General features: G+C 44.3%; 1 protein-coding gene across 1 annotated transcript in view; it reads left to right on the top strand.

Annotated features, from left to right (window-relative positions):
* The window catches only part of LOC139155439 (phakinin-like), a 38,993-nt gene extending 27,188 nt beyond the window's left edge, over positions 1-11,805 (top strand). The window contains 1 exon segment of the mRNA XM_070730570.1: positions 11,589-11,805. Within this exon segment, the coding sequence (XP_070586671.1) occupies positions 11,589-11,595 (7 nt within the window). The 3' untranslated portion in view covers positions 11,596-11,805.
* Positions 11,806-26,978: the final 15,173 nt, after the last annotated feature.

Raw genomic sequence — 26,978 nt, forward strand, 5'->3', positions numbered from 1 at the left:
TTTGTGTACAGTTTATGGAGAATCTGCAGTGGACAGAAGTACAGTTAGTCCCTGGGTACAGAGGGTGAGGCCATTAGAAGAATAGAACAGAAGAACAGAGGGTGAGGCCATTAAAACAATGTGTGGTACCAACAGGGCATACATGCCCCTGTGTCTCACTGGAGGAAGGCTATAGAATGGAATGGAGATTACGTGGAAAAATAGAAGAAGAAACATTCTTTCTTTTATGTAAGTTTCATTGTGTTCAATAAATAATTGTTGAAGAAAAAAATGTGGTGCATTACTTTCTGGGTGACCCTCGTATAATGCCAATCAATCCTAATTAGTGTTCCCAATAATTTTAGAAAGCACCAGATATATGGTACATATCAGTGATGGTGAATCTATGGGACAGGTGCCACAGGTGGCACTCAGAGCCATAGTGCTGGCACATGAGATGTTGTCCTAGCTCAGCTTCAACGTGCATTTATGTGCCAGCCGGCTGATTTTTGGCTCACACAGAGGCTCTGGGAGGGTGTTTTCTGCTTCTAGAAAGCCTCTGGGGGGATGTGGAAGGTGTTTTTATCCTCCCCCAGCTCCAAGGAAACCTTTGGAACCTGGGAAGGGCAAAACACGAGCCTACTGGGCCCAGCAGAAGTTGAAAAACAGACTGTTTCTAGCCTCCAGAGGGCCTCTGAGGGGCAGGGGAAGCTGTTTTCGTCCTCCCCAGGCATTGAATTATGGGTGTGGGCACTCATGCATGTGTGATAGGGTACACCCACATTTTCGGCAACTGAGGAAAAAAGGTTCGCCATCACTGGTATATATTATTGAACATTTAGTTGTACATCTCTGTGTGCTTTTATCAAGAAAACCTTTACTCATCTGGCATTTTTAAGGTGACTACTAACCAAAGCATACAACACATTCGCCAGAGCAATCCTTAAATACAGCTCATCTGTCTGGAACCTACACCTGATATTGGACAAAAATTCATTAGAAAGTGTCTATTTATTTTTATTTATTTATTTATTTTGTCCAATACACAATGAGGGTATTAGTGTGTGTGTGTGTGTGTGTATATATATCTATATATGTCACATGTTTTTGCTGAATTTGAAAATTAAGGGAGACTAGGATAGATTTATTTCGGCCTTATTTTGGCCTCATCAGCTAGCCATACCCTCACTGGGACTTGAACCTGCAACCTTTGCCTTGTAAGGCAGAGAATTAACCTCTAGGCTACAGTATCCAATCCTTTCAGCTCTGTACCAGGGAAGGGTTACATTTTGTGTCGAATCACCCTGGTATATTGAAGGAACATCACAGCTCCTTTTTTGCCTCTCGGCCCAACCCAGGGCCATTTGCAAGGCAGTTAATTTTATTGATAGCCGACAATTCTATCTGTATGTGTCACATGTTTTTGCTGAATTTGAAAATTAAGGGAGACTAGGATAGATCTATTTCGGCCTTATTTTGGCCTCATCAGCTAGCCATACCCTCACTGGGACTTGAACCTGCAACCTTTGCCTTGTAAGGCAGAGAATTAACCTCTAGGCTACAGTATCCAATCCTTTCAGCTCTGTACCAGGGAAGGGTTACATTTTGTGTCGAATCACCCTGGTATATAAATCCATAAATGTAGTTAAAAAAGAAGAAAAGACTTCCTCCCTTGTCCAGCACATTAAAAAAACAGGGCACGAAATTGACTTTGAAAAAACTAAATTACTTTCCAAAACAGAAAATTTATATAGAAGAATTACTATGGAAGCAATAGAGATTGAGAAACACCCCCTCTGCATAAACAAAAGAGATGATACGTCCCACCTACCAGAGATTTGGAAACCAGCCTTAAACAAAAAAAAACATTTCATAATAATCACCATGTCAATCCTTCAAGTAATTGTGATTCCACCAACCAATCAAATCACTAAAACATAGACACCCAATCTATTTGCTACATTCAAACCAAATCTCCACCCCTAACACTATATATAAGGAAGAAATGGCAGTTGCAAACATTCCATATTTACAACAGCACGAAGCTTAAAACTTCAGCCTGATGATGGTGAATGTGATTTCACCGAAACGTCGCATAGACACTCAAAATATTACACGGGGCAAAACCCGAACTCAGAACAATCTACACACACACACACACACACACACACACACACACATATAGTAAAATACATGATGAAGGTTATAGAGGAGATACTCATAGTAAAATATATCTAAGAAAGAATAGAAAAGAAGATATAGTAATAGAACATATCAATGAAAGAATAGAAGAGACATAGGAATACAAGAAAGGTATAGGAGATATAGGGGAGCAATAGGACAGGGGACGGAAGGCAATCTAGTGCACTTATACTCGCCCCTAACTGACCTCTTAGGAATCTGGATAGGTCAACCATAGATAGTCTAAGGGTAAATTGTTGGGGGTTTGGGGATGACACTATGGAGTCCGGTAATTACCACGCTTCGACAACTCGGTTACTGAAGTCATATTTTTTACAATCAAGTTTGGAGCGGTTAATATTAAGTTTAAATCTGTTGTATGCTCTTGTGTTGTTGTGGTTGAAGCTGAAGTAGTCGCTGACAGGCAGGATGTTGCAGCATATGATCTTGTGGGCAATACTTAGATCTTGTTTAAGGCATCTTAGTTCTAGGCTTTCTTGGCCCAGGATTGAAAGTCTAGTCTCGTAGGGTATTCTGTTTCAAGTGGAGTAGTGGAGGGCTCTTCTGGTGAAGTATCTTTGGACTTTCAAGGATATTTGTTGGTATGTCTTGGTATAGCTGGGCTAAGAGACCTTCGACATACACCGAGCAGAGAATTTTAACAGAATGTGGGTGTGTGATAAAGTCAAAGAAACAAAGACACAGACTTAGTTATGCTTAATAAGTACTATTTACATATAGACAAAAGATAGAAACAATTCCATAACAAGCACCAAGCAAATACAATAAAATACGCACAAAGCATAATACACTCCCCCCTCCAGGCAAAGTAATAATGACTGAACAGAAATGTGCGTCACAGCATCATTTGAGGGAAGGAGTACTGGTGCCCTCTAATGACGAACCAGCCTAGAATATTTAACAGTTAAAGTGACAGTACAATTTTACAGTGATTGTACAAGTTTAAAGAGATAGTACACGTTTACAGTGGCAAACCCTAACAAACATGTACCCTGTACTAACAATCTCCCTCTTAGGGGTTGACATTTAAACACAGTCCCATTTAAGGTTTCAGGTTATATCTAGTACAATTATCAATATGCGGTTTTGTTCCCTGCGCCTTGGTGAAATTGTCAGCAAGATTATCAGAACTTTCACAGTATTCCAAGATTAGGCCATCCTTAACCCACTCTCTTACATTACAATACCGTAAATCTGTGTGTTTCGAGCATGTTTTTACAGCTCTACTCTTTACCATGGCCAATGCTGACTGGTTGTCCTCATAAACAACAACTGGTTTATGGCATTCCACACCGAGATCCATCAGCAATTGCCGGTATATTATTAGATCTGTACACAAAAGTGATAAACTGGCAAACTCGGCTTCCATCGTAGACATACTGATGTGCTGCTGTCTAATGGATTTCCACCCTACTAAGGCACTTCCAAATAATATCGCTAAACCTGTAGTAGACTTCCTGGTCACACTGTCCGAGGCAAAACCAGCATCCGCATAAGCCACCAGTTTCAAACTATCATCTGGCTCTAAAAACAAACTATGATGCATAGTCCCTTTTAAATATCGTAAAATCCTCTTAACAGAGGATATCCAGTGATATTCCGTTGGCTCCTTGCTATACTGCGCCAACTGATGAATGCTAAAAGCAATATCAGGCCATGACCAAAGTCCCAAATAAGACAAGCTACCAACCAATCAACGATAAAGTTCCCTATCAACAGCCTTCCCTTCTGTGTTTCCGTGCACAAAGCTACTCTCCATTGGAGTCCTTGCAACCTTACAGCTTTCCATATTATATTTTTTCAGTAGACTGTTAATCTTTCTAGCTTGTGACAACTTAACACCAGTCTTGGTTTTAATGTCAATGCCTAAATAATGGCTAATTTCTCCAAGTTTTCTGATCCTAAATCTCTTTTCCAGATCTTGCTCAATCTTATGTACAGCTTCAACAGACCTAGCTATGATTGCAATGTCATCTGCAAACAATAACAACATTTCCTTGGAATCTTTTCTGTTTCTCAGGAACATACAGGGATCAGCCTTACTCGTACAAAATCCCATACTTTCTAGTGCTTTCACAATCATGACATTCCATTCAAAACTGGATTGTTTCAATCCATATAAGCTTTTCTTAAGCTTCCAACACTGACCCTTGTCATGCTTGACACCAGGTGGAATTCTCATAAAGACTTTATGCTGCAACGGCGCGTGCAAATATGCCATTTCAACATCAACGTGGTACACACAATACTTGTGTTTCGCAGCCCACACTAATGCTGTTCTCAGAGTTGCCACTCTTAAACTTGGAGCAAATACTTCATCATAGTCACCCTCCATCTGGGAAAAACCCTGCGCTACTAATCTAGCCTTATATTTCAGAGCACCACTGGACTCAGTCTTAACTTTATATACCCAATGAGATCCCACCATATGCTCTCCAGGAGGTAACTGTACTTCTTCATAAACATCCAACTCCTTCATGGCAGCTAACTCTTTGTCCATTGCATCATGCCAATGCTTCTTCTCTTTCTCTGGAAACATTTTGAGTTCTCCATAATGCGATGGTTCCATGCCTGCACAAGCTACTAAAGCCTTGTACCTATCCGGCTCTTTCCTAATCCTAGAACCTCTCCTTGGAACAACAACATTGCTAGTACTTGGCACTAGTTCTTCTTTTACTTCATTCTTAAAATCCACCGGATCACTTTCACATATACCAGGAGTGTCCTCAGATATTAACTCCTCACTACCTGATCCATCAGACTCCTCTCTAACTTCGCATCTATTCTCCTTCTCTACAAACAAAGGAGATTGAACAATAACTTCCTTCCTTGTCTCTTTACAATGTTCTACCCTATTCCATCCGGCCTGTTCTAGGAACTTGGCACTGGCACTATACCTGCAAACACCTGTATTCTTATCCCAGAACTTAAAAGATCTGTGGTTATTATGATAACCAACAAAATACAACAACCTTGCTCTATGTTGCCCTTTCTTTCTGATCTGAGATGGAATATGCACCCATGCTGGTGATCCAAATACATAAAGATAGCTCAAGTCAGGCTTCCTACCATACCACCTAGTAAATGGTATCTCTCCAGTAGTCCAGTGAGCTACATTGTTCAAGACCACATTTGCACATAATAGTGCCTCAGACCACACCTGTCCTGGCAAACCAGAATCCCTAATCATGGTTCTCATCATGGCCTGTAAGGTCTGGCCTCTCCTCTCAACAAATGCATTATGCTGTGGCCTATAAGGCGCAGACAGCCTGTGTTCTATTCCACAATCCTTCAACAAACCAACAAATCTCTTGTTTGTGAATTCTGTTCCATTATCAGAGACCACACTAATAACCTTCTTGTTCATTTTTCTTTCCACAAATTTCAGCCAGTCACTAAACAACTTATAGGTATCTGCCTTTGTCTTCATTGCATACACAAAACCAAACCTAGAATAATGATCCACAATGCTTAAAATAAACCGTGAACCATCATAGCTAGTTACTCTCATTGGACCTATCACATTAACAAACACTAGCTCCAAGATAGCTTCAGTTTTAAATCCTCCATAACGGTTTGCAGGGGTAACCTTGCTTTTCTCTTCAAGACAAATATTACAATCTACATATTTAAAACATGGTTTAAGTTTGATACCATCAACAAGCCCAATTGTCTTTTTCACCAATTGAAAATTCAAATGCCCCATTTTTCTATGCATAAGATGAATGCAATTACCATGAGATTTTACATTGCTAAGCATGGCATTTGTCTTTGCTTGTTTCTCCACATTAATTACATATAAACCGTCTTTAAACTCAGCAACAATTTTACACCCCTCTTTCTCAATAATGCAATGATCATTTGTAAATAAAACAGAGTACAGTGATCCCTCGATGTTCGTGATCTCGATCTTCGCGAAACGCTATATCGTGATTTTTCCCACGATGACGTCACTCTCTTCCTTCCTCTTGCTCTCGAGCGGCAAACAGCGGGTGGGCGGGTGAACGGGCGAGCGGCAAACGGCGGGCGGGTGGGTGAACAGGCGAGCGGCAAACAGCGGGTGGGCGAGTGAACGGGCGAGCAGCAAACGGCGGGCGGGCGGGTGAACGGGTGAGCGGCAAACGGCGGGCGGGCATCAGCGAGGAGCCGAGGCGGCGGGGAAGACCCAGGGAAGGTTCCTTTGGCCGCCCAGCAGCTGATCTGCTCGGTAGCGCAGCAGCAGCGAGCAGCCGAAGATTGGGATTTCCCCTTTGCATGGGCGGCTGGGAAACCCCGATCTTCGGCTCCTCGCTGCTGCTGCGCTACCGAGCAGATCAGCTGCTGGGTGGCCGAAGGAACCTTCCCTGGGTCTTCCCCGCCGCCCACACGCAAACCCCACCATCTGCGCATACGCGGCCATGAAAAAAAGGGCGCGCATGCGCAGATGGTGTTTTTACTTCCGGAACCCTACATCGCGAAAAATCGATTATCGCGAGGGGTCCTGGAACGGAACCCTCGCGATAATGGAGGGATCACTGTAACCCAATTTTGTTAGAACATTTACAGACAGCAGATTATACCTTGCTTGAGGAATATATAAAGAGAATACTGTTCCTTTAAGAAATAAACAGTGTGCATTCCCTTCCCCAGAAGCATTAATTTTCCATCCGTTAGCTAAACAAACGCTTTCCCTACTGGCATTTAGCTTCTCAAAACATTTCTTATCATTAACTAAACAATGTGTTGACCCACTATCGACAACCCACAAACCATTTTTAACATTCCTGGTTTGTATAACATTTCTGGTAGTCAGACAGCTGTCACCAGATTTCTTCTTCTGTTGACAAAACTTTGCGATATGGCCTTTTTGTTTACAAATGTAGCAAGTCCTAACAGAAATGTTTTTAGCCACAAAAACCTTTTGCTGAGGCTTTTCCTCTTTGAACTGCAAACGGTCTCTTCGAAGATTCGATTCTTCCAGCAAACGCCTTGTAATCTCAGTCAAAGTCAGTTCATCTTTAGACAGTACACCTAACGATGATACATAGGCGTCATAGCTAACATCAAGTTAAGATAAGATTATGTACACCTGATGTATCTCTGAGAAAATAAGCTCCTTTGCATGCAGCTCCACCAAAATACCTTTCATCACAGTCAAATGAGCTAGCATATCTCCATTCTGGGCTAGACGGGTACGAAAAAGTCTCCTTGATAATTGAAAGCATAATACACTCTCCCCTCAAGGCAAAGTAATAATGACTGAGCAAAAATGTGCATCACAGCGTCATTTGAGGGAAGGAGTACTGGCACCCTCTAATGATGAACCAGCCTGGAATATTTAACAGTTAAAGTGACAGTACAATTTTACAGTGATAGTACAAGTTTAAAGAGTTAGTACACGTTTACAGTGGCAAACCCTAACAAACATGTACCCTGTACTAACAGTGTTGATGTCTGAGATGCGATATGGGTTGCAAATGGATGAGCTGGCAAAAGTTTTGTAAGCTCTGGTAAGTAGCATGAGATTGCCAGAGCAGAAGCTACGTAGGATTAGGTTTACAGCTCTTGAAGCCTTCTTGGCTATGTTGTTGCAGTGGGCTTTGGCACTTAAATCTTTTGTTGTTAGTATACCGAGGTCTTTAACAGAGTGGGGATTATCTGTGATAATTTGATTATTCAGTTCGTATTTGGAGTTCAGATTCTTTTTCCCAATGTGTAGGACCGAGCATTTGCTAGTTGAGATTTGGAGTTGCCATTCATTGGACCACTCAGAAACAAAGTTCAGGTCTTTTTGGAGAGTAGTTGTGTTATCGGTGATTTTGAAGAGTTTTACATCATCGGTGAAGAGGACATAGTTGCTTGCGATGTAATCACAAAGGTCATTGATGTAGAGAATGAAGAGCATTGGTCCCAGTACACTACCTTGGGGAACACCGCTTTTAACTGGGACGGGGGTGGATATGGTGCTTCCTATTTTGACCACTTGTTGTCTGTTTAACAGGAATGCTGTAATCCAGCTGTGGAGGGATCCTGAGATGCCATAGGATTTGAGTTTTAGGAGTAGTTTGTCATGGACCACTGAATCAAAGGCTTTGCAGAAGTCGATATAAATTGCATTGATAGATTTCCCTTGTTCTAGATGAGTTGTCCATATATTTTTGCAGTGGAAGAGCTGCAGGTTGTTTGTTAGAGAGCAAATTATTGCTCTAGATGGAGAGTAATTTATTTGTTTATAATTGATTCCATGACTTTGCATGGGACGCAGCATAGTAAAATTGGTCTGTAGTTATCAACAAGGGAGGGGTCTCCTTTTTTGAAGATGGGGATGACCATTGCTTTCGACCATAGTTTAGGAAGTGTGCTGGTTCTGAAGGATTTTTCGAAAATTATGCTTAGTGGTTTAGCTATGGCAGAAGAGAGCTTTTTTAGGAAGTAAGCACAAAGACCATCTGGTCCGACTGATAGAGAAGGTTTAAGGTCACGTAATGCTTTTTCAACTTGGTCTTCAGAGAAGTCTACTTGGGTTAGGTCGTTGAGGGAGTTTGAGGTGCGATTGATGAAATTGGGGGGATAAGCCATTGCTGTTAACAAAGACAGAGCCAAAGAAAGAGTTGAGGAGATTGGCTTTGGATGAATCATCTTGGTATTCTTTATTGTTGGGTCCTTTGAGAGGTGGGATAGGTCTAGAGTCTTTGAGTTTATTGTTGACAAAGTTGTAGAAAGCTCTATTAGATTTATTGCGTAGGAGGTTTTCCTCTTGTTTGCTGTAGTAGTTCAGGCATTCTGCTTTTATTTGATTGCAAATGCTTTTATATTGGCTTTTGAAGTTGGAAACTTGTCCTTTTTTGTTTTTCCTCCAGAGAGATTTTTTCTTGTTTGTAATTTTCTTATTGAGATGGGGAGGTTATTGTTTTTGTTTATGGTACATGTTAGAGGTACATGAAGTCTGATGATAATTTTAATTTAGAGTAGGAATGTGTTGTAGTAGTCATCAGTAGTGTAGCATTCAGAGAATAGAGTTTTCCAGTTTAATGTTGAGAGGTGGGCTTCAATGAGTTTGTAGTTCACTTTTTTGAAATTGAATTTTGGTGTTGTATTATCTTGGTGGATCATAATATGGTTTAGGTTGAGACTGAAGTTTATCATGCTGTGGTCACTATTGGAAAATGGTTCTGTTATTTGTAAGCCATATATTGCACTTTTGCTGTTGCAGAAGATGAGATCCAGACAGTTATCAAGTCTAGTATTGTTAGTTACTACTTGGTCGAGTCCCAGATAGGTGACGGTATTAGATATAGTAGAATGGATGGGTTCCGTGCTGCATTCATTTAAGGACCAGTTAATGTGTGGTAGGTTGAGATCTCCGAGGAAGATAATGGGGTATAGGCAGTTGGTTGCCCACGTTAGTAATGTGGATAATTTGTTAGCATGTTCGATGTCATAGTCTGGGGCTCTATAGCAGAGTAAGAAGCAAATTGTGGTATTTAGGGATAAATCACAGACAATAGTTTCAGGTCCTGATAGATCCTGTGTAACTTTGAGGATGTCATTGCAGGCATTAGAACGGATTGCCCTTTTTGACCTCTCTATGGTGGTGGATCCAGGAAATCTCCATGGTTTACCAAGAAGTCCTGGGAGATGAAGCACCAGAAAAGATGTCTAGAGCAATGCTGGAGAATCAGTAAATACGAATCTGACCAAACACTTTTAAGAGCCTTTATTAGGACTTATTTAGTGGAAATACGGATGGCAAAATGTTCACATTTTTCCGCACTTATTGTGTCAATGGATTTGCGCCCAGCTGCCCCACTTTAGGGTGACCCCACATGTTTCTTTCTAAATGTAGATGGAACGGATGAACCCTTGCAAGGTAGAGCTGAGGAATTTGTTCAGTTTCTGTCAGATAAAGTTGCCTAGATTTGGACGGACCTGGACTCTGATTGGGCAATTTGGACCAAGGTGACATGGGTAGGTCTTAGTCTATTATGTGGGATGAATTTGAGCCTGTGACTCTGAGGATGTGAACAAAGCTATGGGAGTGATGAGTTCCTCCACATTATTTATTTGACCTGTGCCCCTCCTGGCTGGGTCCGGCCAGCAGGGAGGTGACATGAGGCTTGCTTCAGGCTTTGGTTAACATCTCCTTAAGGGAGGGGTCCTTCCCACAACCATTAAAGGAGGCAGTTGTGAGGCCCCTCCTCAAGAGACCTTCCCTAGATCCAGCTGAACCTTTGTCCAGTCTCCAACCTATTCTTTATGGGAAAGTTTGTAGAGAAAGTGGTGGCACTTCAGCTCCTATGGTCATTGGATGAAACAGATTATCTAGATCCTTTTCAATCGGGCTTCAGAACTGGCTACAGCACAGAAACTGTTTTGGTCACTCTGGTGAGCTCTGGTCATTCCTCTATCTTGGTGTAACTTGACCTCTCAACTGTTTTCGCTCTCATTGACCATGATATCCTTCTGTGACAAGGGAGTTGATACAGTGGTTCTCCGCCTATCTTTCTGGTCTGTCGCAGTTGGTGTTGACAGAGGTTGACTCCCAGACCTCTCCTTTGTGGGGTGCCTCAGGGTTCGGTCCTCTCTCCTCTCCTATTTAACATCTACATGAAAGTGGCTGAAATATTGGGTAAAATACCAGTAATATGCTGATGATACCCAGTTATATATCTCCACCCTTTGTCAGTTCAGTGAAGCAGTGGATGTGATGTGCCAGTGCCTGGAGGCTGTGAGGGTCTGAATGGGAGTAAACAGGCTGAGACTTAACCCTGACAAGACCGAATGGCTGTGGATATTGCCTCCGAAGGATTATGTTGACTGTCCATCTTTGGTTCTGGGAGGGGAAAAATTACCCCCCTCAAAATGGGTGCGTAATTTAGGTGTAACATGTTGCATTTGAAATTACCATACCTACACTTTAAATAAAAAGCATAAAGTCCAATTTAGTAACTTCATTTGCATTCTAACACTTATTCAGACTTTAAAATTAAGAGAAAAGTATTCTTCATTGCTTCAGATTAGGTGACTATCCTAACTATACCGTTTTTGGCATAGCTCTTACTAATCATTCCTACATAAGAAATTGTGAATTTCAGGAGATAACATTTCAAAGAGAGAAATCTTTCTGATAGTGGAAAATTTATGAGATTTAAGAGAACTCTTTAAAGCATTTGCATTGAGTTTATTGTTCACAAATCTTAAATGAGATCACCAAAATCTTACAAGAATTAGAATTGTTTTAATTGTTTTTTAAATGGCATCCATTCCATTGAACCATAATGGTACTCCATACTAGGCATGTTTGCTAACTCTTCATACAAATACATACATATACAAAATGTATTTGGGCATTGTAATTTTCTTATTTTCTCTTGCAAACATTAATAATTTTGTTTTGTTAATAAGTTAACAATTTGTTCTTTTTTTAGGAAATAACATGGCATTTTTTGCCAACTTCCAGCTGATCTCTTTCTTGGCAGAAGACAATTATCACCATTCAAAGAAAAAGCATTTTATTGGCAAGTGTTCATAGAAAATATGACAATAAAGTTTCTTTTTAATCTGCCAATCTAAGCAGGCCAACTTGCCTAATTATATTAAATGCCCTAAATGACTAGTTTGCATAAAAAGTATAATAGAATAAAATATTAGGTTCAAGTACTATTGTCCAATTTTTAAAAAAATACCGAGCAACTAAAATAATTTTATAATTGTATATATGTAATTTGGAGGTTGTACTCCAGTGATCAGTGGGATTTACTTGTGTTTTAATTAAAGGAACAATTGAGGAATCAGAGTGGCAGAACAGTATAATCTAAATTGTACAGTGATACCTTGTCTTACGAACAACTTGTCATACAAACGTTTCGCGATACGAACCCAGAGTTTAAGATGCTGCGATTTCGCTGAGGGTTCCCTTGCTGGGAAACCCCACTTCTGGACTTCCATTGCTAGCGAAGCATCCGTTTTTGCGATGCTGGGACTCCCCTGCAGCATTGCAAAAATGCGGAAGTCCAGAGGTGGGGTTTCCCATGGAGGGGATCCTCAGGGGAATCCCAACAGCGCAAAAACGGGTGCTTCGGCTGGCAAAAGGGGTGAATTCTGGGCTTGCACGCATTAATCGCTTTTCCATTGATTCCTATGGGAAACATTGTTTCATCTTACGAACCTTTCACCTTATGAACCTCGTCCTGGAACCAATTGAGTTCGTAAGACAAGCATCACTGTATTTTTGTACAAAATAAGCTTTGTAAGCTTTGTGCACTATTCACTAGAAATATTTACACTAATCTTAGGTTCTTTGGGATTTGTCTATTTGCTTTTGATTGCACTCTCCAAGTATATGGATGTTTTCTAGGCTACCATTTGTTTAATTTTGAACAATGATTTCAACAGAGCCCTAAACTAACAAGTGAATACCAGGGTATAAGATGTACCAGAGTATAAGACACACCTTAGTTTTGGGGGAGAAAAACAAGGAAAATACAAATCTGCCTCTGCCTTCCACAATTTGCCTCCCAGCAACCAGCGCAGAAAATATAAACTGTTTGCTGTGTATTTCTGTGTATGGGTGTTTGACCCATAGAAATAGCAAAGAATTGGAGAAATGTACAATATGGTGCTATATTAATGCCAGAAAGTTTTCTTAAATGTAATCACACTAACTCCTCCCAATTATTTAATCTACTCCAAACATGACTAAGTCAGGGTTTAATTCAGCTGCCTTATTTTAATATTAAACAGGACACTGCTACATTTCAGATTATACTTGTACAGATCCTGTTAAAATTGATGTGGCTTTCTACAAGTATAATTATTCTCTGCTTTATTCCGGTTCCGGCGGGGCAGCAAGAAGGAGGGTGGAAACTGCAGCTCTGCCGGACTACGGCATAACATAAAAAATATAGGGGTGTATCAGTTCGAGCCAGCAATTTTGTTCTAGATGTCCGGGGGGGGGGAGTGCTCCAGCCTCTGAAGATCCTCGATTCGGCAGTGTCCGTGGCGATAAGAGCTGTATGGGTCGTGGGCAGGCCTGGAGTCGGATCAGCTGAGATGTGGTAGAATGGCGCCCGCCATTTGCCACTGAGTCACCACTGCCAGGGGTGAATGAGAGAGTGAAAGGGAGAGAGAGCTAACCAAGCCAGCCGTGAAAACTGAGAAAAAATCAGCCGAGATGAGCTGAACTCGAGGGAAGTCTCCTAAATTCAAGGGATCCCCTAAAGAATTATCTCAGAATGTGTAGATTAGAAGGTGAAAGATGAGAGGCAAGAGTGTGGCCCAGAAAGCGAGGGGCGAGAGAAGATCAATGTCCGAGACTGCCCTGTTCCCAGCGCATGGACCCGAGATGCCGAGGAGTTATATGGTGGGAGCACCTGGTGCTGGAGGGTCTGTCACATGGAGAAACGTGAAAGAAGAGACCAATGAGAGGAAGGAGGAGGCCGAGGCGCACTCTACTGAGACCACATGGAGTTTGTATTGAGGCTATATGGTATTGCCGAAGGATTGGAGGGTTGGAAATACCACCCGATAACAAGAGAGATTCTGAGAGATGACCAGATCAAACAACAAGAGCCAGGGAGGGCCAGAAGAGTGGAAGAGCAAAGACGACTGCTGACTCAGAGAAAAGACCTGAGAGTGCTAGCCAGTGGCAGCGGCCGGCAGCAAAGAGACTGGGGGACAGAGTTATTATGCCCAGGGCTCAGACACTTCCCCCATAACACTTAATTTTTTCTAGAACTTACCCTTTTTAGAACTTGGTGTTTTATTGCTGACTTGATTGACTAATGAACTTAATTACCTCCTATATTTAAGCACTTTATAATTTTAAAATAATGTTTAATAATTAATATGTTTATTACTACTAAATTTAGAGAGTAATCTAGAGTAATTGGCAGTTTAGTATTAAGGGTAATTTGGCATTTTAGTATTATTAATGGGATAGTATTTTATGGAGATTTTAGTAATTAATGTTTTAGCTAATTTATTGGGGAGGGTTTTTAATGATGGATTTCTGGGATGGGTGGGAAGGTATGCATGGAATGAATGATTGGGGTGGGTGGGATGTTATGTATGAGGCAAATAGAAATACAGTAGTACCTCTAGATACAAGCTGCTCCACATGTGAGTATTCCAAGATACGAGCCACAAGGGGAGAGAAATTTCTTTTCGAGACCCGAGCTCGAATTCGGGATACGAGCCGAGTGTCCACTAGGTGGCGCAAGAATCCTTGCTTCTGGTTATCTCGGAGGGGAAAAACAAAGTCTAAAGCCCTTTGTTCCAGATACGAGTTGTTCGACATACAAGCTCCCTTCTGGAATGAATTAAACTCGTATCTAGAGGTACTACTGTAGTATGAATGAGTATAGTCTACCTGGCAATGGAGAGGCAGGAGGAATGGGGGTGTCTATCTCTGGAGTGGTGGAGGGCCAGAATATTCCGGTCTTGCTGGGGAGAGGCAGATATGGTGATATGGTGGGAGTCACGGGGTGAGCCATTCTGGGGGAAGGGATTGCTGCTTGAAAGCGATCTCTTGTTCCGGCCATGTGAGCTCAATTCAAGATACTGGGGATGAGTGTAATCCGGGCCCTGGGCTCAAGCTGCTGCTACTCAATGCCAGGTCGGTGGTAAATAAAGCTCTCCTCATCCGAGATTTGATCCTGGATGAGGAGGCTGACTGGTATATGTGACTGAAACCTGGCTGGTCAGGGAGGGAGGAGTTCCTCTCTCTGAAATTTGCCCAGCCAGGTTTCATGTTTGGCATCAGCCATGACCGCAGGGAAGGGGGAAGGAGTGGCTATCATAGCCAAGGAGATTTTTTGCCTACGTAGACTCATTGCTCCTGAGATTGCGGGTTGTGAGTCCCTCCTGGTGAAGTTGGACTTAGGGGTTCAGGTGGGCTTGTTGTTTACGTACCTGCCTCCCAGCTGCATATCAACAGCCCTGCCTTTGCTGCTCGAGGAGGTGTCCGGGTTCCCTGGACCTATTGTCCTGGGGGATTTCAATCTACCATTGCTCAGCGGGTCCTCCGGGATAGCACAGGAGTTCATGGCCACCATGACAGCCATGGACCTGAATCAAGTAGTTCAGGGTCTGACTCACAAGGGGAGACACGCACCCGGCATGATATTTCTCTCCGAGCAATTGAGTAATGGTCTGAGACAAAGCGGCTTAGATGTGTTGCCTTTGTCATGATCAGACCATTTTCTACTATGGCTTGACTTCCTGGCTCCAATCCTCGTCTGCAGAGAGGTGGAACCAATTAGATGGTTCTGCCCCAGATGCCTGATGGACCCAGAGGGCTTTCAGAGGGCACTTGGGGTTTTACCAGATTTACCTGTCCACAGTTTGGCAGAGTCTCTTGCCGTGGCCTGGAATAGGACTGTGACGGAGGGTCTTGACCGAATTGCACCATTGCAACCTCTCTGTGGCACTAGACCCCGAAGAGCTCCTTGGTTCACTAAGGAACTTTGGGAGTTGAAATGTCAGAACACTTGTAAGAGCTCATATTAAGACTTACAAAGTGGCGCTCAAGGTGGCAAGGTGCATGTATCATGCCGCCTTGATTGCATCAGCGGAATCCCGCTTGGCCACTCTGTTTAGGGTGACCCGCTTCCTTCTTAACCACGGGGAAGTTGGGGAGCCCTTGCAGAGCAGTGCCAAGGAGTTCAATATGTTTTTTGCTGATAAAATCACTCAGATCCGGACGGACCTTGACTCTGATTGGATAGCAGTGTCGACTGACAATGAGCCAGTTGAAGTGAATGGGGCCCATCCTTGTCCACCTGTCTTGGAGGAGTTTGACTTGGTGACACCTGATGAAGTGGACAAGGCCATTGGAGCTGTGAGTTCCGCCACCTGCTTACTGGATCCATGTCCGTCCATTATCTGGGGGGGAATTATTGACCCCTTTGGAGAGGGTCCACAACTTGGGCATCCTCTTCGATCCACAGCTAACATTGGAACATCATCTTTCGGCTGTGGCGAGGAGGGCGTTTGCACAAGTTCTCTTGGTGCACCAGTTGCGGCCCTATTTGGATAGGGGGTCATTGCTCACAGTCACTCATGCCCTTATCACCTCGAGTTTGACTACTGCAATGCTCTCTACATGGGGCTACCTTTGAAAAGTGTTCGGAAACTCCAGATCGTGCAGAATGCGTCTGCAAGAGCTATCATGGGGTTATCTAGATTCACCCATATCTCTCCAACACTCCGTGGCCTGCACTGACTGCTGATTAGTTTCCAATTGCAATTCCAAGTGTTGGTAATGACCTATAAAGCCCTGCATGGCATTGGACGAGAATACCTCTGGAGCCGTCTTCTGCTGCACAAATCCCAGCGGCTGATAAGGTCCCACAGAGTTGGCCTTCTCTGGGTCCTGTCGACTAAACAATGTCGTCTGGCAGGCCCCGGGGAAGAGCCTTCTCTGTGGCGGCCCTGGCCCTCTGGAATCAACTCCCCCCAGAGATCAGAACTGCCCCCACCCTCCTTGTCTTTCGTAAATTGCTTAAGACCCACCTGTATCGCCAAGCATGAGGGAATTGAGACACCTCCCCCAGGCTTATATAGTTTATGTATGGTATGCTTGTGTTGTATGATTTTAATGATGGGGTTTTAGATGTTTTTTAAATATTGTATTAGATTTGTTACGTTGTTATATTGTTACTATTCTTGTTGTGAGCTGCCCCGAGTCTGCGGAGAGGGGTGGCATACAAATCTAATAAATGATGATGATGATGATAATAATAATAATAATAATAATAATAATAATAGTTATTATTATTATTGTTGTTGTTATTAAAAGCAAATACAATAGCACTGGGCCTCTTCAGATTAAGCATTTATTTTAAAAATCTTCTTCATTTTGTTAAGTTGTCTAGAACAAGAATAAAGCAGCCTTAAAAAAATAAGTCTAATAATGTGAACATTCTATACGCATTTATAGTTATTAACTTACCTCCTTGCAGCAAACAACAGCCAGTTTCTGCAATCCGATTAGCACAAAAAAATAAAAAATTGCCTCTCCCTCCCAGCAATTTGCCTCCTTAGAGGTAGATCACCACTGCATCGAAGGGCGAGGACTACCCTGCAGCTTCGGGAGGAAAGAACCGATGTGCCTGCCATGGCAGACACTCGGCCATAGCAAAACATCCACATACAAGGAAGCAATAGAGTGACATTCAGAAGTTGTTTGGAGTAAGTAGATCAACAAAGAAACAAAGTGATTTGAATTTGACTTTTAGAGAATCCCAAGAATGAGTATCTGAAAGATGTGGAAAGGCAAATTAAGAAGTGTTAGCACTTAAGAAATCAAAAACCCCGCAAAAGACTTTTAAAACTGCGATTTGTATCACTGCGATTTGAAAAATAGTTAGATATCTGGCAAGCCTTTAAAACCTTATTTGTGGACAAAAGTGAGCACTCACGGTCACGGATAGATTGCTTAGGTAATAAGGAGCTGGCAAAAGATGAGGGGCGTGGAGAAATGTACAGGTGGCACCATTATAGACGCAGACCAAAGTGACAGTGTGAAATAAGATCGGGATTTGAAACTGAAAGTGGCAAAGGATTTTAGTAAATTAAGTCAAATAAAAATATGTGGAATTAAAGTTCATGTTCTTCTGGAAAAATATTAAAAGAACATTCAATATGTCTAGCATGATGACAACTACAAAGATAACTACTAGTGACTTCACATGTGTCATCAAAGGTTTTAGACGCAACCACAGGAGGCTCCTTGAAAATGTTTTGAAAAGTTGATAGAAACTCCAAAAAACTCTGCTAAACTCCTCAAAAGTTGGATAGAAGGAGAGAGGAATTTAAGGAGAACAAGGAGAGGTGAAGAGAAAGTTTGAAAAATCAAGGGGCTATAGGATGTCGCTGGATTCTGGAACTGAAAAACAGTGAGTAACAGACAAAGGGAATATGGCCGAAGGCGGAGACAACCCAGGTATAGAAGGAAAAATAGACAAACTGTTACAAATGTTTACTTTGATGGAACAGAGATTCAAATCCCTGGAAGATGTATTGGGAGGTTTTGCTAACAATGTAAAATATCTTGAAAAAGGCACACGAGCAAAAAGAGAAAATACAATCAATTAAAAGGGAGATGAAGGTCCAGGCCAGAAAAAATACTGAGATCCCAAAGTAACTAAACTCTAGAATAGCAAATTTAGAAGATCGCCAGAAGAGACATAACTTACGTTTTTGTGGTTTCAAGCAACAGTTTGGAGAAGAAGTAAATTTATCTGAGGCCATTCAGGTGTGGCTTAGATTTTTTCATGTTGATATTGATCCATTTGATATCAAATGAGCCCACTGGAATTATGGCCACAGAAATATGCAACAGAGAGACATAGTCATTTCTTTTCAGGTGAAAGCAAAGCCGAGAAACTTTACAGACATTTCCGAAGACTGGCTGACTTAAAACATGGAGAAAATGATATAAGAGTTCTGAGAGATCTCTCCAGACAGACTCTCCTGAAAAGGGTCTCCTGGAGACCAATTACAAGCATCCTATTTGGAAACAGAATAAAATTTACATGGGTTTTCCCTACAGCTGTTTTAGTATTTAAGGAGGATCAGTCTTTTAGAGCATGCTCATATAAGGAGGGCATGGAATTGTTGCAAAAGATGGGGATTGCATTTGAAGAAGGTGGTGAAACCAGCAGGGCAGCGACTGCAGCTTTTATTGAAAGAGGAGGAGGGACTGACACTGCAACAGATTTGAGTGGAAGAGGCAACCAGGAAGACCTCCTCTAAATTGATTTAGAAGAGCAGGAAAGAGAACGCCAGCACAAGCAGCTCAAAAGCCAAGTGGCTGCTTTAAGGAAAGAATGGAAACCAAGACATCTACACGTGAAGAAACTGTGGAAATGAAGCATCTTCAGTTACCTTCTCTCTTTTTTTTAAAAAATCCTTTGCTCTCTCTTTTTTTTGCTTCTTTTTGCTATTGTTAGGTCAATCTCCCTCCCCCTTGTTATGTTATTATAAGTACAGTGATACCTCATCTTACAAATGCCACTTCATACGAAATTTTCTTGATATGAACCTCGGGTTTAAGATTTGTTTGCCTCATCTTAAGAATCATTTTCATTTTGCATACCTGAGACTGGGTGCGTGGGCTCTCTTACTGCATGGAGGGGACCTCAGGGCTTGGCTCCGTAGCCTTGCCTGGCCGCCCAAGGAGGAGCCCCGCTCCAAGGCAGGAAGCGGAGGAGGAGAAAGCCAGAGAGAGGGGTGGATTGGGGAGGCAGGAAGCAGTGGCGGAAGGCCAGGGGCATGAGGGGGCCGGGCCCAAGGCGGGCGAGGGGGGCCGGACTCCCATGCCCAAACATGGCCTCCTTCCCTGCTGAGCCTCCCAGCCACAGAGGAGCCGCGGAAACGTTTGCAAACTTTGGAGCCCAGTGCGGCTCCTGTGGTGGTGGCTGCAGCGGTGGCAGAGGCTGCGGCTTCTCCTCCTCCTCTGGACGTCATCCTGCCACGATTCTTGGCCGAGCAGGTCTTGTGCATATGCAAGGCGCTATTGCAGGTGGGTGATCCGAGCTGGCTAGACCGCTTCCTGGGCTTGCTGCCGGCTGAGGAGGCGTTGCGGCTGGTGGTGTCAGGCTCAGGCAAGAGCCTGGCCAAGGCGCGGGTGCTGCTGGCCTTCGAGCGCGGTGATTTTGGCGAGCTGTACTGGCTGGTGCAGAGCCGGCCCTTCACTGTGCCCCATCACCCGTTCCTGCAGGATCTCTACCTGCTGGCGCCCTTGGCCTCATGCCACTGCCCCCCGCCCGATCCGCCCATCTCTCTGGCTTTCTCCTCCTCTGCCTCCCACCTTGGAGCAGGGCTCCTCATCGGGCAGCCCAGCAAGACTATGGAGTCCAGCCCTGAGTTCCCCTCTGCCTCTGTCGGCATCCCGCTCCCCATCTCTGGGCCCCACAGAATTCTCCCAAAACAGCTCCGGGCTCGCCCCGGTGGGTCCTTTGCAGGCAAAGTTGCTTTACACACACATACACACACCAGGACAGGGAAACCAGCTCAGACTGCACTTCTTGGCCCCCATGGGAGATCCTCCAATGCTCCCTTCCCCAAAAAATGGGGTGCTCTGTTGCTGGAGGTTTGCAAAAAAACCATTGAAGAACCTTTTGTTCTAGATGGGATGAGGGTTGAGCATGGGGTGGACTAGAAGACCTCTGAGGTCCTTTCCAGCACTAGGATTCAAATGCCATGGTGTCCTTGTAGCTATTCTTTCTCTCGCTCACTCTCCTGCTCACTACAAGGACACCGCGGCTCGTCTCTCTCTCGTGCTCACTTGCTCTCCTGCCAGCTACAAGGACAGTAAGATCAAGAGGCTAATGGAGTGGGGACACGGGCAGCGAGGGCATCCCATCCTGGCAGTTTTCCCAATCCTCCTTCTTAATCATTCTCATTTTGTAAAAGCGGCTGGGTAGATAACGTTTCCCGGTGGAGGGGAGGAGAAGAAAGGACAGCTCTGGCATTGACTTTGTGAGTCAGCTGAACCTGTGGGGACAAAGTCAGGCAAGGGAGGAGGCAGAGGAGGAGAAGGGCCCTCTATTTTTTTCTCTCTCTCTCTTCTGGATGGACAGGAGAGCCCGGAGCCGCCACCTTTCCACCCACCTGCCTTGCCGGTTGCTCCCCCTCACCAAAGGCACCCATCCTGCCCACTCCAAGACCTGCACTGAGGCCGCCCGGGAGCTGCCGCTGCCAGGACAGGATCCTCTCGCTGCCCGTGTCCCCACTCCACCCCACACCAGGAACAAAGCAGTGGCAACTGCTGAGGTGACTTTTCCCCTCGGCTGCTTTTCCATGGCTGGAGTGGTGGTGGTGGCTTATGGAGTGGGGACACGGGCAGTGAGGGGATCCTGTCCTGGCAGCGGCGGCTCCCGGGTGGCCTCAGTGCAGCTCTTGGAGTGGGCAGGATGGTCGCCTTTGGCGGGGGGGCGACTGGCAAGGTGGGCAGGCGGAAGGTGGCAGCTCCGGGCTCTCCTTTCCATCCAGAAGCCAAAAGTTCAGCCCTTTGGAGCTGCCACTGCCAGGATGGGATCCCCTCACTGCCTGTGTCCCCACTCCGTTAGCCTCTGCTTTATGTCCCTCTCCTTGTAGCCGGCAGGAGAGCAAGTGAGTGAGCGAGAGAGACGACCCTTCTCCGGCTGCACCTCGGGAGGACAAGGACACCTGGTCTTGAACTCGGGACGCGCCCCTCACCTGTAAAGGACAGCCAAGTGGGGCACTTCAGAACCAGGCTGGCTGTGGAGCAAGGCATGACCTCCAAGCAGCAACGGTGGTGGCAAAAGAAAAAGAGCCAGCCACCAGACGAGCATGCAACTGCACAGCCCAAAGCTGGAAAATGACAAGGACACTGCGGCTGATCTCTCTTGCTCACTCACTTGCTGGCTACAAGGACAAGGAGATCAAGCGGAGGCTAACAGAGTGGGGACACTGGCAGTGAGGGGATCCTGTCCTGGCAGCGGCAGGCAGGATAGGTGCCTTTGGCAAGGGGGGGGCAACTGGCAAGGGGGGCGGGCAGGAAGGTGGCGGCTTCAGGTTCTCCTGTTCAGACCATCCCCACATCCAGCTTTGGCCCCTCGTGGGTTTCTGGCAGGAGGGGGCAGCAGGCGATGGCTGACGGGGCTCCCACAGATGCATTTTGGCAGGGAGATGGTCTCGCCCACCGCTTCCTCGGTTCACCTTTGTCCCCATTCCATTTGCCTCCACTTCATCCATCCACCGCTTTTTTTTAAAAGCCTGAATGTTTTGGATTTTCCTAATGGGCTTGCACACATTATTCACTTTTACATTGATTCCTATGGGAAAAATTGCTTCTACTTAAGAACGTTTCTACTTAAAAACCTGGTCACAGAATGAATTAAGTTCTTAAGTAGAGGCACCACTGTAATATCTTATATATTCAGAAACCTCTTAAAATATAGCTTTTCTCAAAAACCTCTTAAAATATAGCTTTCCTCTTATACATGTATATGTATAAATACAATATACATAAATGTATACAGTGATCCCTCGAGTTTCGCGATCTCGATGTTCGCTAAACGCTATATCGCGAGTTTTCAACCCGGAAGTAAACTCCACCATCTGCGCATGCGTGCCCTTCCACGCATGCGTAGATGGTGGAGTTTCCCCGCCGGGCAGAGGCTTCCCTGGGTCTTCCCCCTCTTGCCCCGGTAAGGCGCGAGCAACGGCGTGGGCGGGCGGGCGGCACACGCGCGGGGAAACCCCGGGGCCGCTTGCGGGGGGCGGGCGGCACGCGCGCACGCTGGGGAAACCCCGGGGCCGCTTCTCAGCTGAGAAGCGGCCCCAGCAACAGCGCGGGGGGCGGGCGGCACGCGCTCACGCTGGGGAAACCCCGGGGCCGCTTCTCAGCTGAGAAGCGGCCCCAGCAACAGCGCAGGGGGCGGGCAGCACGCGCGCACGCTGGGGAAACCCCGGGGCCGCTTCTCAGCTGAGAAGCGGCCCCAGCAACAGCGCAGGGGGCGGGCAGCACGCGCGCACGCTGGGGAAACCCCGGGGCCGCTTCTCAGCTGAGAAGCGGCCCCAGCAACAGCGCGGGGGGCGGGCGGCACGCGCTCACGCTGGGGAAACCCCGGGGCCGCTTCTCAGCTGAGAAGCGGCCCCAGCAACAGCGCAGGGGGCGGGCAGCACGCGCGCACGCTGGGGAAACCCCGGGGCCGCTTCTCAGCTGAGAAGCGGCCCCAGCAACAGCGCAGGGGGCGGGCAGCACGCGCGCACGCTGGGGAAACCCCGGGGCCGCTTCTCAGCTGAGAAGCGGCCCCAGCAACAGCGCGGGGGGCGGGCAGCACGCGCGCACGCTGGGGAAACCCCGGGGCCGCTTCTCAGCTGAGAAGCGGCCCCAGCAACAGCGCGGGGGGCGGGCAGCACGCGCGCACGCTGGGGAAACCCCGGGGCCGCTTCTCAGCTGAGAAGCGGCCCCAGCAACAGCGCGGGGGGCGGGCGGCACGCGCGCGGACAAGCAGCAGCAGCGAGGCTCCTCGCTGCTGCTGTGGAAATAAAAACACCATCTGCGCATGCGCAGATGGTGTTTTTACTTCCGCGCCGCTACTTCGCGAAAAATCGATTATCGCGAGGGGTCCTGGAACGGAACCCTCGCGATAATCGAGGGACCACTGTATTGTGTTTTTGTAGATTTTTCACAGGTACAGGTATGAAGGTCTTCGCATATTCGGGTTTCTTCCCATGTAGGATTCAGAGATTTCTGGTGATGTTTTGATGAGGTCCCACTCGTCATCTTCAGGCTGGTGCTTTTGTCCTTGTTCTAGGGCGAACACAGTGAGGCCTGAGCTGCCTTCCCTCTATAAATACTGGTGGGTGGGTGTGGTTTGATGGCTCAGCAGCTGCAAGCTGTGTTGAAACTTCCTGGTGAGTCAGTGGGGTAACACCTGGGGTCGTTGATGTAATTGATGTATGCTGATTAGTTGAAACATTGCTTCATCTTACGAACTTTTCTTCTTACGAACCTCTTCACGGAACGAATTAATATATAAGAAGAGCTGAATTTTAAGGAGGGAATTGAGGGGAGGACGTTGGAGGGGAGACTTTTTTTTTTTCCTGTTAAGGGAGCCAGTTGTGGGAGGTGTAGTCAATAAGTGCCTTCGTGGAAGGACAAGTATTTAACTTGTTGTCCTTCCCAATGAAGTGGGGGGGATCAGGGTGGGAGGCAGTTGGTGGGGGGGGGTGAATAGGGTATATAAGAATATAGGTAAACAAAGAACATTGCAAGAGGATAAAGGGAGTGGTCTATTATGACTTTAAATGTGAATGGATTGGGATCGAATTTGAAACCTCGTAGGGTTTTGAGGATGGCTAGAGATAATAGGGTGGATATTATGGTTTTAACAGAAACACATAAACAATGTCAAAAACAAGGATAAACTTATAATAGATAAAAATTGGAAACAGATCAATGAATCTTGAGGAAACCAAAATAAAGGAGTAGCAATTCTTATTCATCAAAGAGTTTCTATAGAGGTGGTGGCAGTACAAAAAGATAGAGACAGGAGATGGGTATTTGTTAAAGGGAAAATAAATCAACAAAAAATAACGTTGGACGCAATTTATGCACCAAATGTTAACACGACACAATTTATATTGAATACAAAGAGGAAGTTAGACAATTTTGGGGAAGGCTCAGAGTTTTGGGCTGGGGATTTCAATATACAATTAACAGTGGGAATGGCAAATAGAAGATCATTGCATTTAAATAGATTTAATATGGTTGACTTTCACCAGGATCTCGCAAATAGAGGTACATTTTATTCTGCAAGACATAACACATTCAGCTGCATTGATTATATATTAATGAATAAAACGGGGAATTAAACATCTGAAATTAAAAGCATATGGCTGTCAGATCATGCCCCACTAATAGCGGTGGTTACAATGGGTCAGGAAAACAATAAAAAAACTTGGAGATATTATATGATAGTAACCGCAAATGAACAAGGTAAACATAAATTGCTAATGGAATTATGTGAGTATTTTAGAATAAATGATGCAGGCCAGACTAAACAATCAATTGTATGGGATGCATGTAAGGCAGTTATGAGGGGACATTGCATAAGCTTGGAAGTTGATATAAGAAAGAGATGGGGAAGAGAAAAGGAGGCTAGGATAAGGGAAATACAGGGGGTGGACAAAAAAATGGAAACACCTTGAAAAATCATCAAAATAGCTTTTAATATGGTATTGGTCCACCTTTTATGGCAAATACAGCCTCAATTCTCTGAGGTATTGATTCATACAAATTGTGAATTGCTTCCAAAGGAATTTTAGCCCATTCTTCAGTTAAAGCACCTTCCAGTTCTTTTAGAGACGATGGTGGTGGAAATCAACTTCTTACTTGAATCTTTAAAATCAACCATAAATGCTCAATAATGTTGAGGTCTGGTGATTGTGGTGGCCAGATGAGATGCTAAAATTCATTAGAATGTTCCTCGTGCCATTCTTTAACAATTCTTGCTCTATGGATTGGTGCATTATCATCTTGAAAGATGACATCCCCCTCTGGAAACAGTTCTTGAACCATAGGATGAATTAGGTTGGCCAAAATTCCTAAATAGTGATGGCTGTTAATACTTCCATGAAGGGAAATCATTGGCCCGGAGGATTTCCAAGAAATAGCACCCCAGATCATCACTGAACCCCCACCATGTTTGAAGGTTGGGAGAAGGCAGTCTGGATGAAATGATTCTTTTGGCTGTCTCCAAACATAAACATGGCCGGAGGTCGGGAAAATGGTAAATGATTCGTCAGAGAAAATCACATTTTGCCACTGCTCAAGGGACCATTTCTGGTGGTTTCTACACCACTCTAAACACTTTGAAACATTTGTCTTTGAGAGCAGAGGTTTTCTAATTGCAGCTCTTCTGTGGAATCCAGATTTGTGAAGCTCCCTTCAAACAGTTTTTGTGGAAACTTGGTTCTGTACATATTTATTGAGCTCTGCAGTGATTTTAGGAGCTGTGGTCTTGCGATCCACTCTAACAATTCACTTTAGAGTCTGACGGTCACTCTCAGACAACTTTGACTTTTAACCAGACCTGTGCTTGGCTGAGGACATTTTCCCTTCTCTTTCAAAAGCAGTCGTTACTTTGGAGACATTGCCTCTTGAAACGCCAAACATTTGGGCATTTTCTGCTACTCTAGCACCTGCCATTCGAGCACCAACAATTTGGCCTCTTTGAAAGTCTGAGAGGTCTGCCATATCTAGAAGATTATAACCAATTTCCTTACATTTCTGTTTAAAAAAAGGTAGTTTAAAAAAACATCAAATAACATAATTAAAAAAACCATTAAAATATGTCAATTTTTGATTGATTTGAACATGTTCAAACATTATGATGCCCAAAAGTCAAGTGTTTCTATTTGTTTGTCCCCCCCCCCTGTAGATTTGATACAAGAGCAAGTGAGAGTTACAAGAGGAAGTGAATGGAATACCTTATTGAAATTAAAGAAGAAACAATTGAAAATGTTTGATGAGTTACAATGGAATAAAATTTGAATGGCAGTCAGACAAAGGATTATGGGATGGGGGATTAAATCAATGAAACAAATGATAATATATTTAAAGAAGAGAAATGAAAATCCTACATAATGGTGTTAAGTGACTCCAGTAGGAAGGTGAGGTATAGTAAAGATCAGTTGGAGAAAATAATGAGGAACTATTACAAAGATATTTATATTAAAGAACAGGTGAATGTTGGAGTCATTAATGTTGGGAAAAAGTTAATGAGGAAGATAGACAAATGTTAAATGCAGATATTACATAAGAGGAAATAGCTAAAATAATTAAAGGGTTGAAACCAGCCAAAGCACCGGGCCCTGATGGGTATACAGGGGAATTTTATAAGACCTATATGGATGAATTGATACCGCATTGGGAAAGTTGTTTAATGATGTAAAACTTATAGTATCCCATAGACTTGGAGGACAGTAGAAATTGTTACCATCCCGAAAAATGATCAAGATTTTAGGGACCCTGGGGGTTTTGCGCATGCGTCAGTGAGTGTAGATGCTCTGCTGAACGCTCTTCAAATGAGAAAGTAAACATTGGATTTTAAACCCTATCAAACCTCCCGAAGTCTCAAATAAATTGAACTAAGTAAAAAAGCTATAAATTTGGAATCCGGAAATACCTTGGTCTCATCGAAGGAGAGAGAAACAACTTGGAAACAGCCTGTTTTCCATTTGGAACTATGAGTAAATAATAAGCTAAGAGGAAGAGATGGTGGAGAAAGTTGGGGAGGAGCTCACAGAGAGAATGGATGCCTTGGTGAAAACTTTTG

Source organism: Erythrolamprus reginae, unplaced genomic scaffold (assembly GCF_031021105.1).
Source record: "Erythrolamprus reginae isolate rEryReg1 unplaced genomic scaffold, rEryReg1.hap1 H_19, whole genome shotgun sequence".
NCBI classification, from domain to species: Eukaryota; Metazoa; Chordata; class Lepidosauria; order Squamata; family Dipsadidae; genus Erythrolamprus; species Erythrolamprus reginae.